Source organism: Notechis scutatus, chromosome 3 (genome assembly GCF_049901735.1).
Source record: "Notechis scutatus isolate UNSWTSFEM ecotype Mainland chromosome 3, rNotScu1.2, whole genome shotgun sequence".
NCBI classification, from domain to species: Eukaryota; Metazoa; Chordata; class Lepidosauria; order Squamata; family Elapidae; genus Notechis; species Notechis scutatus.
This window is the reverse complement of record NC_142011.1, coordinates 188,800,308-188,819,461: the sequence shown is the minus strand read 5'-3', so window position 1 is coordinate 188,819,461 and position 19,154 is coordinate 188,800,308. Positions and strand designations below refer to the sequence as shown.

The following is a 19,154-nucleotide window of genomic DNA, read 5'->3' as shown; positions in this document are numbered from 1 at the left end:
ACAATAAGTTCGGAATTATGCATATAATTCTCAAAATTGGAAGTGATTCTCTTTGAGATGCAGAATTCAGTTTACTACTATCAACTTTGATATTTGAAGTGCACTACACTTTGGGTTCAAGTATCATGATGGGGAATTTTTAACATTCAAAGTTCTGCAAAAGACATTACTGACAAACAGATTTTTTTAAAAGTTGTTACTTTGGCAAAAAAAAATTAGCCTGTACCTAAATCTGTCATGATCTTTATCAGATTACAGTATGTGAAAAAATAATTATTATATTCTACATTTAAACCACTGAACCAGTATGATGCTGTTTTGGATGTCCATTCCTAGTAAATGTGTCTTTTTGTACAGCTACCCTGTGTTTTTAAATTCTGACTTTCAGATGAAACTGATAGTACTTTGCTCCTTGGAAACTCTTGAAAGGTTCCAATGATTATTGGATGATTATCCCAAATAGGGAAGGAAGGGTTACTTCAGAAGCTTTCCTATTAACATGCTTGTTCCTTTTGCTAAAGTTTTTATTGTCATTAAATTAAATTAAATCAAATTAAATTAAATACAGCTCTATGCTGTATTCTGACCCCTACACCATTTCTGATGCTGAAGAGCCCCCTGATATATCTGCAGAAGGACCTAGAATATTGCAGTGGCCAACTTGCTGTAGCCATCTCACCACAGCCAACTTGCTTCGCAGGACAATTCCACGCGGGATAACTCAATATGATAAATGTTATCCACCATTGTTTCTTTGACATTATTTCCACTTTTGGAAATAATGTCAAAGAAACAATGATGGATAATATTTATTGCATTGAGTCAACCTGCATGGAACTATCCCATGTTGTGTTGTGCCATGGCAAGTTGGCCATGGCAAGTTGGCTATGGCAAGTTGTCCCATTCCTCTGTGGAAAGTCTGGAGAACATGAACTCAATGACAAGAACACATTTAGCTTCTGAAATGGAACACTGCAAATGGAAAGAGAAATGTTTTGTGTTTGTCCACTAGCAGTCCTTATAATGTTCTTCTTATGACTAAACATGACTCTTGTTCCCATAAATTTTTGCAGTCCTATTTCAGTTGTGCTGATTGTTTGCTTTATTATTACCAGGTTTTATGGAATTGTAATTTACTGCATACCATATGAAACCTCGCATGACAGGAGGGCTTTATATTTTGGCTTTATATATAAAATTGGCTTTATATTTTGAATGCATTTGATTGAAACTTTAATTAAATTTAAATGAATTGATTTAATGCAATTAGTAAGAGTATTCCATTGCATTTTATAGATTCTCTGCTGTGACACTTTACAACAACATAAAATAAAATCTGCTAGCATCTTCTGTGGTATCCTTTCTGGAGCTACATGTATCCATATGCCTCAGTTTGTATGCTTCAAATTTATAATGATGTAGGAAGACTTGAGAAATGGTCTCCTCCTAAATAAGACTATTGGTTTGTATAACTTAGACTTGTTTGGATTGACATATAGTTCTTCATGTTTCAAAAAGATTTTGCATCCTTTTCCTATCTGCTAATGAAGATTTCATTAGTTTTAAAAAGAATAATGCTTGACATTCATGGAATTCAGGAGGTAAAAACCCAGTAAATTCCCAAATCATTTTTCTTGCATTCATAAGATTCTCTTGTTATTAACAATATTTATCTATCTATCTATCTATCTATCTATCTATCTATCTATCTATCTATCTATCTATCTATCTATCCATCTATCCATCCATCCATCCATCCATCCATCCATCCATCCATCCATCCAGAGGTGGTATTCAGCAGGTTCTGACCAGTTCTGGAAAAACGGTAGCAGAAAATTTCAGTGGTTTGGAGAACTGGCAAATGCCACTTCTGACTGGCCCCGTCCCCATCTATTCTCTGCCTCCCAAGTCCCAGCTGATTGGCTGGGTCTGCACAGGAGAACAGAGCTGGAAAGCAGGTTAGTGGGGTAGGGAGGGAATGGGATTTTGCAGTAACCTTCCCTCAGGAATGGGGAGGCAATGGAGATTTTATAGTATCCTTCCCCTGCCATGCCCACCAAGACATGCCCACAGAACCAGTAGTAAAAGATTTTGAATCCCAGCATTGCATCCATCCTGTTTAATTGGGAATTATATAGCCTTAATAGCCAAAGAATTAATAGCCCTTTTTGATGAAACCTAGATATTCTACAAAAATAAATACTTGAACTTGCCTTCTTTGAAACCATGTTGGAACTTGGAAGCAGTCCTTTTGCAAAATATATCCAGCAATAAAGGCATCTGGACCAATAGGTTGCTAGTTGATGGTTATTGGATCCACAGTTGTTTAGCTAAATTGGGCTCATAATACAGATGCAAGATAATTTAAAAAAAACACCATAAGCTGGACTAAACGCAGCTACATTTTTATTTTTAATTGGCAAAAACCTCCTTTCCTGGGATCCCTTTGGCTTTTAAGGATAGATTTATACTGTGGCTTCAGCAATTGTTTACTTGGAAGCCATTCCACCTAGGGAACATTCATGATAATGTGTTTCATAATGGCTCTATTATGGTAATTTTTGGAAATGGTTTTTCAAATGTAAGAGCCAGTTCCCATTATTCCCAGCTATTCTATATTTAGATTTTCTGGCCTCAGAAGATTATAAAAGTAAATTTCCATGATATATAATCTAGATTTCTGTTATAGTAAAACTGATAAAAGAGTTATTTTGTATCTGCTTTTACAGATTGTGCAATGCATTGCCGGTTCAGGTATTTACCTTCAAAAACTGGTTCCTTTATATCATGAGAATCCATCTGGCTTTTAAAAACAAGCAATCCAGATTTGATCCTTTGTACACTGAAAGATACTTATTGTAGCTGTTACCAGCAGGGCATCTCTGACTTCTGATTCTTCATAATTTATAATACAGTGTGTGTTGTTAATTGGATCCAGGAAGCTTGATGAGAACTAAAAGGACGAGTCCCAAATAAACCACATGACTTACCAAGTGAGCCTTTGATAACTTTTGGTTATCCCTTTTATTCAGTCAGCTACCTTTGCTATGGTTTCTAAATACTTCCTTTTCTTTCCACGAGTTGCCTTATAAAACAGTTTGAAATTCAGTGGGACTGATGCCTAGTTATTGCAGATAGCATGCCATGGGCATCCTTGTAAGACTTACCTAGTCATAAATGGACTGCCATGGTAGAAGCACTGAGGATTAGATATACTGAGCTGAAAAACAAACTGTTTAACCTGTTCCTGAAAAGAGACTTTCTGTCAGAAAAATGAGAAACTTCAGGCCCATTGTAGGCCAAAACGTAAGAAAAAAAAAGTGCAAGAATTTTAGCCTCTATTCCCTGTAAATAGAGCTTGAATTTGATACAAAACAATCCCTGGAATTCTTCCATAACAGCTTCATTAGATTTTACAGTAAACCTATTTATCAGAGAAGCCCAGCCTTTAGTGCCTGCTTATACCTGCTTCTAATTCTAGTGTTCTCTGAAATAAGTCTGACAGCATTTACAAAACCAGAAAATGAAGAAACTCATTTGGATTTTTGCAGCTCAAATGGAAAGCAAACTGAGGCTGTTCCTTTCTATGTCTTCAATCCAGTTCAGTGGTGATATGCCACCGGTTTGGCCCAGTTTGGCTGAACTGGTAGCAAAAAACACTACCAGTTCGACCAAATCGGCTCTTCCAACGATCAGCTGAGAGGATAAAAGAAGCAACAAGCACACAGGTGGGTGGGAAGGTCACTCCTAGCTTTTTGTTTCTTGTCCTCTCAGCTGATTGGTGCATTACGGCTGTGCACACGCGCATGTTAAGGGCACCATGCACGCAATCACCCACCAAACCAGTAGCGACTAAGGTAGAAACCCACTACTGATCCAGTTCTTAGATATTTATCAATCCAGATCACCGTTGCCATTTTTCTGGGCAGTGAGGCATACTTCCAAGTAACGCATTGAGTTGTGGTTCCAATAATTGATACCTTTAATGCTTAATTCTCTAATCAAAGATGGAGTTGTAACCAATCAGTTCCCAAGATTCTGTAGTTTTGATTTTCCAACAGCACCCATGGAGTCTAAATGGAACCCATTAGCTTTCTCTGAATAGAACCAATACTGGTGGTTGTTATTGGTTTGGAACATTTTAATTTTTCATTTCCTTTTTCCTTTATCAAAAGAAAAAAAAAAGATTGGTTTTACAGAGGTCTTCATAGGCATCACCTACTTCTAATCAAATCAAAGGACCACATATTTTCCAATGTTTATACTTAAGTAGGATTCATATAACAAGTGGCTCTGATGAGAATGGGTACAATTGTAATTTCCTGTTTGTGTTTACTCTTTCTATACTACAATCATCTATTTTAAAACTTTGGTATGATCAGCGTCTGTGGTCTTGTATCATTGCTATTACTGTCCAATTGATCAGCTAAAGGATCTTTGTTCTTTTTAAAACAATGTTGAATAATTTACATAAGATGAGCATTTTTTAAATAGAAATAAGAAAGATGCATTTTTGAGAGCCTGAAACAGTGTAGAAGAATAATTGTTAGTACAGAGGATTTTGCGAAAAAGCTGGTTTTATAATAAAAATGCAGTAGCTCAAAAGGTGACAAAAAGGTTCCCTCTGTACATTTTATTAACCATATCGAATTTTATTCTTTGGACATGTATAAAATCTCCCTTGAGATAGGAAGTCTAGAAATATGATATATAAACAAATAATAATAAAGTTTGAATGCTGAGTAATTGAAGTAGATTCTTATAACATATAAATATATTATGTGTTATGCATTAGTAAATATTATGGTAAAAACAGATTGTGTCAAGGTAGACTTATGAGAACTGTTGCAGAAAACCATATTTTGGAATACACTAGTCTACAGTGGAATGATGGCCACCAATTTAGATGTCCTTTAAAGGAGGCAATTCCATAATTTTTTCCATGACTTCTAGTCATGATGACTTTCTACATTTAGGCTTAATGCTTACAGGTTCTACAAGTCTGTATGGATACTTAAATAACCTACACTAGATCCATTCCATGAAACTGTAAAACAGATAGAGCCACTCAAATCTTGACCCAACTGTTTTATAGCTTCTCTGAGGTCTTCTAGGCATGCACTTCTATGTCCTAAAGACACCTCCACCAAGATAACTAATAGAGCAAATGATCTATGCAGACCTACAGTCTGTGTCAGTGGTAGGAAACCCACAGGCTCCATAGATAGAGCATCCAAGTCCCTTCTTATGGAGCCCCCCAAATCCTCTTGTGATTGTGGTAAACCAAAAGAATGAATCGTTTTGTTTTTGACTTCATTGATGTGGGAAAGAAAATTAAAGTCCCATTTAAACCTTATAATAGGCTTGTAACATTAAAGTAAACTTCCAAAAAATAAAACAATTGTCCCCAGTAAGGGAAGGGGGGAAAAAAAGCAGAAAATCCTGGCTTGGTCTTCTTTAGAATGCATTCATGGCCACTGAGCTTCAGGACATCACCCACTGGAGACCTTAGTTGCAGCAACAAAAACCAAAACATGTGAAACTCAGAGATGTCCACGCTTGTCAATTTTAAGACCTGTGGACTTCACCTCTAAGAACTTAGAATCGTGGCTGGCTGGGGGATTCTGGGAGTTGAAGTCCATAGTTTTTAATTTTGCTGAGCTTGGACACCCCTAGTGTGGCCTCTGTTCTAAACAATGCTTGATTTTTTTTTTTTTGCTGGATTCTATTTTTGAATGGCTGATACAATGAGCTATTATATTAACTTTTGGGCCCCCCCGCGGGAGAGTTCAAATCTTCATGTTTCATGTACAAAATAGTTTTTCTTGGCTGTCAGATGTGGGTGCTGAAATGATTAATTTACTTTGTTACAGCTGGAGCCATTCTTGCAGGAAGCATCTCCAAGGATTGGATCCACTACAGCTTTTGGCTCCAGTTATGGAACAGCTGTCTGCTCGCATCTTGTTTTTTTTCTGCTTTTAAACAGTGTTTGGTTGTGGTGGGGTCATACATAGAGCCCTGTGGCCAAAACATAAAAAAAAATGCCACAGTGATTGACAGTCTATATTTCTCTGCAACTTCCTTAGCAGCAAGCATTTGTGAGGGAATAGATCCACTTTGTAAAAGTGGCAACAAATTGCATCTGCCGAATGGACATTCAGAACAAATGATCAAGAGATAAATTGCTTTGCAGGGTGCATCATCTCCCAGAGATAAGCATTCCAGGTTGGGTCAGGCACAGGAGAAAGCAACAAGAGATAAGCCTCCTTTGACCAACAGGATGGAAGTAAAAACAACAGAGCTAATTACCGATGGGAGGCAATTGAGAGGGCCTATTACGAGTGCAAGGGGTAAATTGATTAATGATATATAAAGGCAAAGATCTCTGTAATGGTAGCTAAATACTCTGACGATGTCAGCAGAGGCTGATGAAAGCTTAGTAAGTACATTAAATGTAATTTTAATTTCTGGAGTTGCAGGATGTCTGTCTGTCTGTGTGTGTGTGTGTGTGTGTGTGTGTGTGTGTATCTGACAATGCAGGATATAAACCCCACATACAGAGAGGGTTAAAGAAACCAGGCCGCCAAATAACATGATGGTTGGACTTCATCAAACCTGACACCAACCAGAGTATAGAAAAACTCAAACAAGCAATGCAAGATGGAAGACGTGGAGAGATCTGGCACATAGAATCTCCAAGAGTCAGATACAACTGAATGGATAACACCATCATCATACAGAGAGGTTTAATGCAGGTTGGGATTAGGCTACTTTGCAAAAAATAACTAAAATCTCTAGATGTTTCCCAAATGTAACTGGAGCACCTCAGCCACAGATAACTATTACTGTTGCTACTTGCAAATATAATTTTGAAAATTATTGAATATATTTATTTCTAATTTATAATTCAGCCACTTATAGGGCCTCCCTGGTTTGGTGTGTTGGTAAGGAAAGGAGGAAGAGATTGCCCTAAATATAATTCATCACATAGTTATTGCAGCACATGCTCTTTCATCCCATTCTCATCACATTCATAGTGTGAACTGTAGTGGGATTCAACTAATTTAACAACTGGCTCTTCCTAATGACCGGGTGGGCATGCCTGGGTGTGTGTGTCATGTGACTGAGTGGGCATGGCCAACTCGATGTCACTCACAGCAAGGTAGAGCAGCACAGGTGGGCTGAAACAGCAATGGTGGGCCATTTGGGGCGGCAAAGAGACAGCAGTGGCAGTTTGGGCCAGCAAAGAGGCAGTGGCTGCAGGCTGTTTGCACTGGCAAAGAGGCGGTGGCAGTAGTTTGGGCCAGTAAAGAGTGGCAGCGGCAGGCTGTTCATGTTGGCAAAGATGCGAAGGGAGGCTCACCAGACAGGCAGGTAGCTGGGTTGTGTGGGAAGCAGCGGAGAATGGCGAAGGAAGGCTCGGCAGGGATCCGGGCCATGTGAGAGGCTGGGGCGAAGGCAGACAAGAGTCTGGGCTGGGCCACGGAGGCCATGTGGTCAAGGCAAGCGAGCTAGCAAGCCAGAGAGCAGCAGCTGTTATGTCACGGCCAAGGCGAGATAAGGAATGACTGGGCGGGGGCAGGGCTGGGTAGAGCAGGCAGGGTGGGTGGGTAGGGCCAGCCAGTGGTGCAATTAGCCGGTTCTCCAAACTGCACAAAAAATTAACAACAGGTTTGGCTGAACCAGTCCAAATCAGCTGAATCCCACCTCTTGTCTTCAAGTCTGGAAGGATTGCTCTATAGAAAAGCAACCTCTTAACTACCTTACATTTTTTTAGGTTGGACATCCTGAGTTGTTTTGGGAACTTCATAAAAATGAATATCAATTTAGATTGCACAGCAACAAGTCATATTTAATAGACGTTGTGACCCAGATCTCTATCATTTTCTTCTTTGTTGCATATTCTGTATATTATAAATATGAAACCATAAGTAAGACTTATTTAATACATAACTCAAAAGCTATGATGAATGTTTCATGTTGGTCTGTCAAAATGTGTGCTAAACCTTTGTTGGTGGCATTGGTGGTAGACATAGTTAAGGATTTGTAGTAAATGTCTAGACCCAGGACATATGGAAGAAGGGTAGACTTTTAAAGTTAAACAATAATACAAATAGGTTCATAGTGTACAAATAATTTCCTTTTTTCTGTTCATTTTGTAAGTTGCTGAGGAAATTCTACCTGATGATTAGGAAGCATGCAAGCTTAGCTGTGTGTTCATTTGGTATATATTTATAAATTAGAAATGAACAGTTTCCTATGTACTCATAGGGAAACTGATTTAGGTAAGCATAAGTAGATTGGGGAGATTGTTTTGCTTGTTAATTGGGTTTTCATTCAATAATTTAAATTAATGTTCTGCTTCCTCCTGTTTCTATCCATTTTTATTTCATTTATTTCATCCTTTTTATGTTAGTGAGTACTCGAAGTGGCTAACAAAGCATTAAAAATAAAATATATAAATAGGAATTTGTTCATTTATAATTTATAAATATATAGCAGATAAATACACAGTCCTAAAGTGAGCATAACATTTTTTCTAAAACTGTATTGACTTATTTTGGCATCATTGTCCGGTATTTCAGACCAAGTTTTCCAGACTTAAGAACTTCGACAAGTTTTCACTGAGATCTTTGACATAAGATTTTCAAAATGCAAAGCAATATGGAAAATAATAATATTAAAATTACCTATTTGAAGTCTGGCGAAAGAGATGCATCCCTTCAGGGCTTCATCTGCGCCTTCAGGTTCTTGTGACAAAAGTCCGACTGATGAACCCAAAATTGAGACGACCAGATCTCTTTAAGAATAGCTTTATTAAGTTTCGGCACACATGAAAGCAAAGTCAACTCTAACTATTTCCTGTGGGCTTTGTATAATTAAATATTCCTCCTCCCTCCATGTCATGGGTCACATTGTCCAGTTAGGTATTCTGGCTTCTCCCTAGTAACTTCTTTAAGTCTCTGGCCAGCACCTGTTGGGATGACCTTGGTTTCCACAGGATGATCTGATGTTGTCTGGTCTACATTCCAAGCTTCTCCCTCTCCCCATAGTGTGGCAAACTGAGAAACAAAAATATGGTTGTGGGCAGCATGGATTCATTTCTAAGTTGACAAAAACCTTGGTTTCCTATATCTGGGTATAGTTCTAGTTCTTCATCGCCAGCCTTCTAAAATTCAGTATAATTCCAAAATGTTTTGATTGTAATTCCCAAACTGCTTCACTTTTGTAAAGAGAAGTCCAGCAGTTCCAGAAAAGCTGGACTGATTTTATCTATGTGCTCTGGAGGCCAATCCTCTTAACTCCTTTATTCTGTTAACTATTCTCCATATAGTTCTGGTTCCTGCAAAACCTGCCAGTAATGATGAATTGGTTCCAATTCTCCTAAGAAGCGAAATATCTCAGATAATTACAGTGCTCGTCTCAGTCTACATTTACATTAAAAAATGCCAGGAGAGAGAATCTAATCCAGTGTTTCTCATCCTTTGCAACTTGAAGATCTGTAGTTTCTTAAAAGTGTTGGCTAGGGAATTCTAGGAGTTGAAGTCCACATATCTTAAAGTTGCTGAGAAACACTGATCTAATCTACCCCACAGAAATTATTGTTGGCAAGGACAAAATAGGAACGAAGAATTGTTTATGAGCTGCTAGAGGAAAGGCAGGGAATAAATATAAGAAATCAATAATATATGCCACAACATCATGTTTAGCTGTAAACAGATATTTTTCTTTACATAGGAAATGCCAGTAGATTTTAAAGTAGGGGCTGGCAGTGTGCCAGCAAATGCTTCCCATTACATCCTCAGCATACGTTGGGATCCATTAAAAAAAAAAAAGACTCCAAGGTTAGAACTCTCCCTACCCCCGTCTTAAAATATATTTAAATTATGTCAGTAACATATCAGCAGGAGTTTTATTGCTGTCCCTGATATGGAACATTTCCCATTAACAGGAAAGTTTAAAAGTTGTTCTCTATAGGTGTAGAATTATTATTATTTTTTTAATTTGTGGAAAAAGTTGAAGAAAAGCATCCAAGTTTCCTACGAGTAGCTGTTGGCAAATGAAGAACTGACTACAAACAAGCACCTTCCCAACGTTTTGATGTTTTATAGATGAGGTCCCTAATGGAGCGTAATCTGATTCACATTGTAGAAATTAAATTTTACAGGCGCCACAATTATTGGAGTTTTTCTTAGCCTTGTTGAGTAAAATCCACAACTGTCTGATAAAAGAAGCAAATGTGCTTTTGAACTGGCACACGTTGCTTTGAACATTTAACATTTCTGATGTTTTGACTAAGAACCTGAACTATCTGTTTTTTTACTTGTTTTTAATTTTAGTGGTCTGCTGCAAAGAAGGAACATTTTCACAGCTGTTAAGTAGTAGTTACTTTGGTTTCAAAGAAGCCCCCTGAAGTTCTGCATGGTAATCACAAAGCATTGGTGGTCATTGTTTTGTGTTTGAACAGCCCACTTATTCCCCACAGTAGTTTTCTAGAGGTAATGATCCAAAATGCACTAATAAACCCTTTCATGGTGTGGCAGCTCTTTCATCTCCATCCTTGATTTTATTGACCTTCACTGAAGTTCTATATGACTTTGTAGTATAATTGCACTTAAGGAACTACGTATGATCAAGTATTTGGTGGGAATATCAATTTAACACATAGGAACTAAAAGCAATGGTTTAAAGTTAGGCAATTAGTAAGTGTGGGAATGTTGAACATAGAAAAGCATTGAGTGATCCTTTGAAAATATGATATTGCTTTAAGATCTCTAAAGAATTTTTCTTCTACATAACTTTAGCTACTTATATCATCAACAAGCCTTCTCTAAATTAATGTTGTCTGAATAGGTTGGATTATTGTTTCCATATCTTGTGGATAGCAATATTTGAACTCCAGCACACCTGCAGTAATCCAGTGTTAGGGCGAAGCTTAGCCTAAATTCATTAAGATGCGTCTCACTCCAAAAATGTTTCCTTCAGGCTAAGTTTATTTCTAGGAGCAAAGGTTTCTTCTTTTGTATATCTTACCGTAGACAATTATTGGGGTAGAGTAATAGGATAAGATTTCTTGTTAGCAAATCATTGCCAGTTTGTGTGTCTTACCATTCTAAGTCCTTATGATGTGATTCTAAAATCCGATTGTTTATGTTTCATTGTTATCTTTAATTAATTTATTAAATTTATATGCTAACCATCACAGCTAAATGACTTTGAGCTAATTGTTGAATTAGATTGTACTTTCTAATTTTATCATGCATCACTCTGGGAGTGTATGCATTGATGCCTGTCTCTTAATAGCTTATAATTACAATAGCTATTACAATAGCTTATTATTATGCATTCACTCTTAAAAAGAATAGGACACATATTTATCAGAGTGTTGATTTTTCAACCACAGTTTTAAGTTAAGGGCCAGTATTTTCTGTTGTGCTCCGGAGTCATTATGTTGAAATAAGTAGACAAATTCATCAAATAAATAAATAATACCTTTCTGTAAATGCCCTATCAAATACCCATTCCAGTAACAATACCCCAACTGTTTAGAAGCACATATTTTATCGCTCATTACAGTAAATTAAATATTTCCTTGTTCTCTGTTCATACAGTACATTCTGTCTGTGGATTTGAAGTTTTTGATTGGAACTAGACATATATAACATTTCAAAATATTCATCAAAGTTATGGACAGGCAAGGTGGTTGAACAGTTTATTTGAGTGTATCCAGTGGTGGTATTTTACCGGTTCTCTCTGAAGCTCTGCTGTTGGGCCCACCTGGGCTCCCCTACTGTGTCCTGCTTTTGAAGTGCAGCTGCTTTGCACGACAGAGCAGATTGCCACGCAGCAGCTGCTGAAGCGACAGGGAGAGTGCAGGCTTGCAGGAGGCGAGTTGGAAAGCCTCTGCGCCTGTGCAAAGTGTACATTTGGCGCATGCGCAAAGTGTGAAATGAAAGACTGCTGGAGAACTGGTGATGCAAGGAAATACAGCTTAATTACCTCTTAATTAAATCAAGTTAGGGATGAGCAACAAGAGACCCATGACAATACTTCTGAAATACTACATATTGAACAGGTAGAACGAGCAATGAAACTTCTTTGATTGGTACACTTCTTGATAGAAAGAAAGCAATCGACCTAATCAGTCTAATCCATCTAATCCACCTAATCAGGTTTACAGCTGGGATAGAGTCAAACCATTAAAGGAAGACAATTTTGCCTATGGTCTTTATTCCTCCTTAAGCTTGTAATAATAACCATAATCATGAATTAATCCAACAGGAGTAAATATATATCTTTAGGCTAGATACTGGATTTCTTGAGATTAGAAATGACTCTACTTCTCATTGTGCCGCTCAAGATTGCTTGATTCAGAAGTGAGTTATTTCCAACATCATTATATCTAATTGCTTCACATCCTGAGAAAACTCAATATTTGCAGAAGAAATTCCTCTTCTGTAATCCTGCAAATACTTCTTCTTTCTCCTCTCAATGTACATGAGACCCAAATGGCAGAACAATGATGGCTCAGACAGAAGGGAACAGAAGAAAGATAGAAAGAACCCTGTTCTAAGAGTCTTGTCTTCCAGAATGCCTGCATCCAGCAATTCTCAAATGTTAAATCTATTAACAAATGTATACCAGCGGTGAGATTCAAAACATTTTGCTACAGGTTCTGTGGGTGTGGCTTGGTTGGTGTGGCTTGGTGGGCATGGCAGGGAAAGGATACTGTAACATCTCCATTCCCTCCCCACTCCAGGGGAAGTGAGATACTGTAAAATCCCCATTCTCACCCCATCCCACTAGCCTGCTTTCCACCTCCTGTGCAGGGCAACAAAAGAAGACCTAGCTGATCAGCTGGGACTCGGGAGGCAGAGAATAGATGGGGGCGGGGCCAGTCAGAGGGGGTATTCTTAACTATTCAAAATTTCCACTACCGTTTCTCTGAACTACTCAAAATTTCTACTAACAGTTTTTCAGAACTGGTCAAAGCCTGCTGAATACCGCCTCTGATGTACACTATGTAACTTATTGCTAAAAATGGTTGATCAGCCAAAGATTTTGGAATATCAAGGAAATGATAGGCTAGTTAACTTAGCAGCTATTCTGGAAAAAACGGACGGAAAAAAATATTATAAAGACCTTGAGAAGAGCAAATAATCCTGGAAAAGAATCAACATGGTAGAAGAGAATATTTATAGCCCAGGGTTGAACTATAGGGTCCTTGATGCTCTTTGAGCTCGGTTGTTTTTATGGAGATATTTCATTACCAAATTGGGTAACATCAATAGTGCTAGTAGGGAATGGGATTTGCTCTTCCTACTAGCGCTGATGAATTTTTCTAGGCCTCAAAGAATCAACAAGGTTTCTGAAAAAAAAAAAAAGATTAATGATAGTTGTAGGTTAGCATCAAGTATAAGTAGCACATTTTAGTAGGCATCCCTTTGGCTTTCAGAGGATTTTGTTTTAATCTTGGACATATTTAGGAGTGATAGAATAAAAAGGAAAGAAATATCTGATTGATAACTGATAGGGGAGCATGATTGAAAATTGGATAAATATTGTTCTGTGTTTTTGCCATCTTCGTAGATGTCTTGAGTTTTGTTGAAGGGAGAAGGAAAATGGGAAAGACACAAGAACTTAAAAAAGAGTAGACTCCACTGGATGTGAAAACATACATGGTCTAATAACAGTACTGTGAGGCATATTCAAATCATCTTGATTTCTACAGGAGATTTAAGTGTTCTTTCTTTTGCTAGTCAAAATGTTCTGAAAACCAATCCTTAAATTTGGCTGAGCTGTTTTTAATATTGCAGGAAAATAATTTGCACAGCAACTGTCCAAATGATGCAGAAATCCAAACAATTTCTATGTAAAATTGGATAAATGCTATTAAATTGATTCCTTGCATACATTGGCAGATAATCGGCTTGATTTTCTAAAAGGAAATAAATGTGAATATATAGTGCCCCCTGTGGGTAAGAAGTATATTCTGCCCTCTGAAATTAGTTGCTAGACTACAGTGCTATTATAGATCAAAGGAGGGAGGGAGGGGAAGGGAAAAAGGGGAAGGGAAGGGAAAGGAAAGGATCTAAAAGAGCTCATCTCCCAAACACAGACTGCCTAAAACAATAAACTATTCTAGTTGCTTTCCTGGCCAATGGGGAAATAAATAGAGACGTAGCAAAGCCTTACCAGTAAACTTTCTGTTGGATCAAGAATGGAGAGAATGGGTGGGGATTACACTATGCATTTCCCCCAAAATGTGATTCACCTACAGAGGTTTTGGTTGCCAGAACTACTAATAAGGAGGATTGACTGGGCTAGTGAGTAATTGAACTGAGTATGTTGTAGGATAGTGACAAACAGCTTCTCCTATGAAGCACTGCTTCTGATGTGCATTTATATAACCAGTTTGGATTTAAATGATTTGTTTCAGTTTGTTGCTAAGAATGATCAGTAATTCTATTACATTTCAATGCTCTTAGAGTAGAGATATTATATATTCTCAAAAACATTGCTGGGCAGTTTGATTTAATTTTCACAAAGAGGAGGTGAAAATGATATTATAATGGTTCTAACTGCAAATTCACCTCAGTTTGAATTTCCTGCTTTATTAGTTTAAGAGGCTATAATATAAAAAGAGAGTTCCCCAGTGAGGATTTATCATTGCATTGGGTATTTTATAGAGATTTTCTTTTTCCTGTGCATAAAATTCTGGAATTTATGATCCAAGCAACATTAAATCAGTTGGTTTTCTAGGCCTTTCTCTCTTGCTGCCTTTATTTCTGCACATTCTTATCTTCCCTCTGAAACCAAGAAGAAAAACACAATATGAAAAGCAAATAAAATCATACCAAACTAGATTGATAGGATATATATGTTATATTGTAGCAGGATATATTTACTATAGAAAGATGCAATGGCTCAGCAGTTAAAGACGCTGAGCTTGTCAGGTAGAAAGCTGAGTTCGAGACTGGGTTTGAGATCTGAACACCATGAGATGGAGTAAGCTCCGGTTACTTGCTCCAGCTGCTACCCACCTAACAGTTAGAAAGCATGCAAATGAGAATAGATAAATATTCCTTCAGTGGGAAGGTACAGCATAACATGCATGTTGGTGTATAATCATGCTCACCACTTAACCATGGAAGTTTCTTCAGACAATGCTGCTCCCTTGGTTAAGAAACGGAGATGAGCAATGCCCCCTAGAGTCAGATTCGACTGCACAGGGGAAACCTTTATATTTGCTGTAAAGTAGTAAAAGAAGACAGTTGATTTTTGTTTTGTTTTGTTAGAACACTTCATTTTAAAAGTTGGTATTAATAATTTTTTTCTTAAAAAAAAACAATGGCAATGGCAATATACACACTATGTATTTAAATATAAATCTATAAATTGCCTATCCTAAAGCGAGACCAAATATTTATTTGGTCTTGCTTTAAATTAGGCAGTTTATAGATTTAAGCTGTGTTGAATCATGTGGAATATCCCAATGTAATGGTGTAAAATTCTGCATACTCCAACTCTTTGCTATCTGGACTCTCACTGTCTCTGTCTATCACTCAAGGGCTTTGATAGCTTCTTTATATATTTAATTTCCTTAGCTGCCCATTTCAACCAGTGGCTCTATATGGCATACACCATAAAAACATTAAACAATTAAACAACTAAACATTAAACAACATTAAGCAATTAAACAACTATAACAATACAGAGTAAATATACAGTATATGGACACCAAGTAAAACTATTGGTATGTTAATACAGCCAACATTCAACACATTTAGTTGCCAGGGTTCTAGTCATAATTGAAACTATGAAACCTGAATTCCCAAATCGTTGAGGCAGGTGAATGGAGATCACTAAACCTTACAATATGATGCAATACTTTCCTGAAAGGAAGGTAAGTAAAATCAGTGGCCAACATGGTGGGCATGCACAGACATAATATTGAAGAAAAACAATGGAAACAACAACAACAAAAAGAATTTTAAGTTAAGTAGAAAATTCTTAGAGAATGGAATCCAGCAATTGGTTGACATACAATACTTGAAAATATTCTCCAGGTACAGAGGCCAAATTTTGGAATGCATTTTTTGGGTTGGGTGGGGTTCAGCTGTTGAGTACCTTCTAAATAGCAGCTGTAAGAATGCAATAACTCTTCTCTGGACCAGTAAATCTCTGCTGCATCCTGAAAGATTGTGTGTTAGTTGCTTTTTAAGTGGCTATAGGCACAGGTAATCTAACAATAAACACTGTGAAAGTCTTTCTGAATAAATTAGATATAGATAGCTTGCCAGTTCAGTTGGAAAACCTTAAAAATTTGTCTGTGATTAGCCAGTGACTAAAAATAAAAATATTGCCAATCTTTTAGCTGTATCTTGCCCTCTATATTAATTGGGGAGGACATATCTGTTAGTGTGTAATTGCAGTGATTTACATCCTTTGTATGATGGCATTGCTAATGCAGGCAATATACATTGACACAAAATACATAATTTGCTTTTTCTTTTTTTTTCTTTTTTTTTTTAGGAAAGAGGACACCAAAGAAAAAGGATAAGAAGAAGAAGAAGAAAAAGAATTTAATGGAACGAGCTCAGAAGCAGCACAGTTTCTTCCTAGCTACAGACCAAGCTAGTCAGTAGAGACATTTGCCCAGGGCCTGTTGATACATGTGGGTTGTTTTTTTTTAAAGTTTATATCTCATTTTTGTTTGTTTTGCAAAATACACAGAAGCTGCTATTAGCTCCTGCATGAGGAAGCACTGCGATTCAGCTGCTCTGACAGCCTTTGGACCTGGGGAAAGAGAGGAGAACATCCACAGACTTTGTGTCTGTTATTTATACTTTTACGATTAATGTGGTTCTTATTGTTCTCATTGTTCCCCAAACTTGGTCTCTCCGGGACTGAAGAAAAGCACTGAGTTCAATCAGTGAAAGTGTCAAAAATGTCATTTGAGGGTTCCCTCCCCTCTTTGTGGTTAAATTTGGTGCCTGCAAGAAGGAAGGAATTTGACTTCATGGCACAGGACTTTGGAGACAGGAGCATCAGGACTGCATGGCACCATGGGATAAGTTCCTATTTCTACAAGGCAAAGAAATTGGGAAGTTAGAATTGCATTTTGTTTCTCATACTGTACATTTTCAAGACTGAAGGACACCAAGAAGATATCTGTTGGTAACACACTTGGTCCGCATCACACCTGCTATACTGGAATAGCTGTATAGTCAAACTGCTCATGACTGATATATGAAATTATGGCTTAGTATTTCAGGAGCATAGTGGTTCCCATGTGTACATATCATGCTGTCTACATATAAATAAACCTATTTACATTAGAGGTTGGGTCTGTTTTCCATCTGTGCAGTTCAGTGGTGGGATTCAAATTTTTTTTACTACCAGTTCTGTGGGCGTGGCTTGGTGGGCGTGGCTTGGTGGGCGTGGCAGGGAAAGGATACTGTAAAATCTCCAGTCAGAGGTGGTATTTGCTGGTTCTCCGAACTACTCAAAATTTCCACTACCGGTTCTCCAGAACTGGTCAGAACCTGCTGAATACCACCTCTTGTGCAGTTCATCATTTGAACACATAAAGATGAGTGCTCAAAATGAAATATAATACTACCCTTTATACAAATCTATGCAAGCCAGCTTTAACTGATGTCAGCCTGACAACATATCTTGCTCTTGTGAAGTTTAGTGCTTTCCTGGCAGGGTGAATCTATCTCTGAAATCTTTCCTTTAAAGACTCTGCTGGTTATGATCAAGTGATGACATTTCATTCGAAAACAAAAACCACTTTCTAGAGTTGAACCAAGCCATATTGCTCAGAAGAAATCCTGGCATTCTGCTGTTTTATTAAAAACACTTTTTAAAAAAGGAAATAGCCTTTAAGAAAAAAAATTAAAAGGTAAATAAGTTCAATGTTATTATTTGTGAATAAACTTGCAGAAACTGTAAGGAGACCCCTATATCTTCCAAACGATGTGGAGCCATAAATGATGATAGTGATGATATCCATTCAGTTGTGTTTGATGCTTGGCGATTCTATGGACCCAGACTCTCCATCATATCTGATCTTGCACTACTTCTTTGAGTTGTTGTCAGCTTTGATGGTGTCCAGCTACCATGTTCTCTGGTTGCCTGGTTTCCTTTTACCGCTAACTCTTCCAAATATAATTGCTTTCTCCAGTGAATTCCTCCATGACATGGCTAAAACATGAGCCATAAATATCCACCTGTAATTATTATCCCTGTTGGCTAACTTGTTTGGGAATTGGAATGTAATCACATTGGAAAGTTTCCTGCCACTTTTATAAGATCAGGAAGAGGCAGCATATGGAGCGTTGAAAAGAAGGGAAGCATTTTTCAAAATCCATTGTTGCCCTCCCCAGTAAAGCAGACAGAAAACATGACTAGATGACCTAAATCTACTTTATTCTAAGGCTACATTGACAGAATCTTCCAGGTCTGAAAAAATAAACTTCCCACCATCACTTTTAAACATGTGACCTATTAGGGCAACTCCTTCTTAAGTTTCTTTCTCTGCCCATTAAGCTCTTAGGTGGGGGCTGTTTCTCTCCCATCTGATAGTTTCCTAGGCAGCATCTCTTTCCCTTGTTTCCTAAAATCATCCACATGTTCTATCACATCCACCCATGATTCCGATTGATTCCCACTGGTGAGTGAATGCCTACACATTGTCCTCTTCCATAATGAAATAATATGCTCAAGTGGAGGCTCTTAGTAGATAACAACACACTGTGTGAATGTTGAAAGACTTACAGCCTGGCTCATCTGCTGGTATTTGGCTACTACCAGAAACAAGTACTGATAATAGCAACAGCAATAGCACTTAGACTTATATACTACTTTATAGTGCTATACAGCGCATTCTAAGAAATTTTACAGAATCAGCATATTGCCCACAACAATCTGGCTTACCATTTTACTGATGTTGGAAGGATGACAGGCTGAGTCAACCTTGAGCCAGAATTGAACTCAGAGTTAGCCTGCAATATTGCATTCTAACCACTATACCACCACTTATTTTGGGCCAATGATAAGCCTGGAGGGTTGCTTCATTCTGGCATTTAAAGTTTGACCTAGGAAGAAGGAGGAGGAGGAGGAGGGGGGGAGGGGAAGGGGAGGGG

General features: G+C 37.7%; 1 protein-coding gene across 1 annotated transcript in view; it reads left to right on the top strand.

Moving 5' to 3' along the window:
* Nucleotides 1-17,339, top strand: part of RSPO2 (R-spondin 2) — a 121,286-nt gene extending 103,947 nt beyond the window's left edge. Inside the window, exon 5 of the mRNA XM_026688958.2 lies at nt 16,537-17,339. Coding sequence (XP_026544743.1) covers nt 16,537-16,649 — 113 coding nt within the window. The 3' untranslated portion in view covers nt 16,650-17,339. The remainder of the gene's footprint in view (nt 1-16,536) is intronic.
* Nucleotides 17,340-19,154: the final 1,815 nt, after the last annotated feature.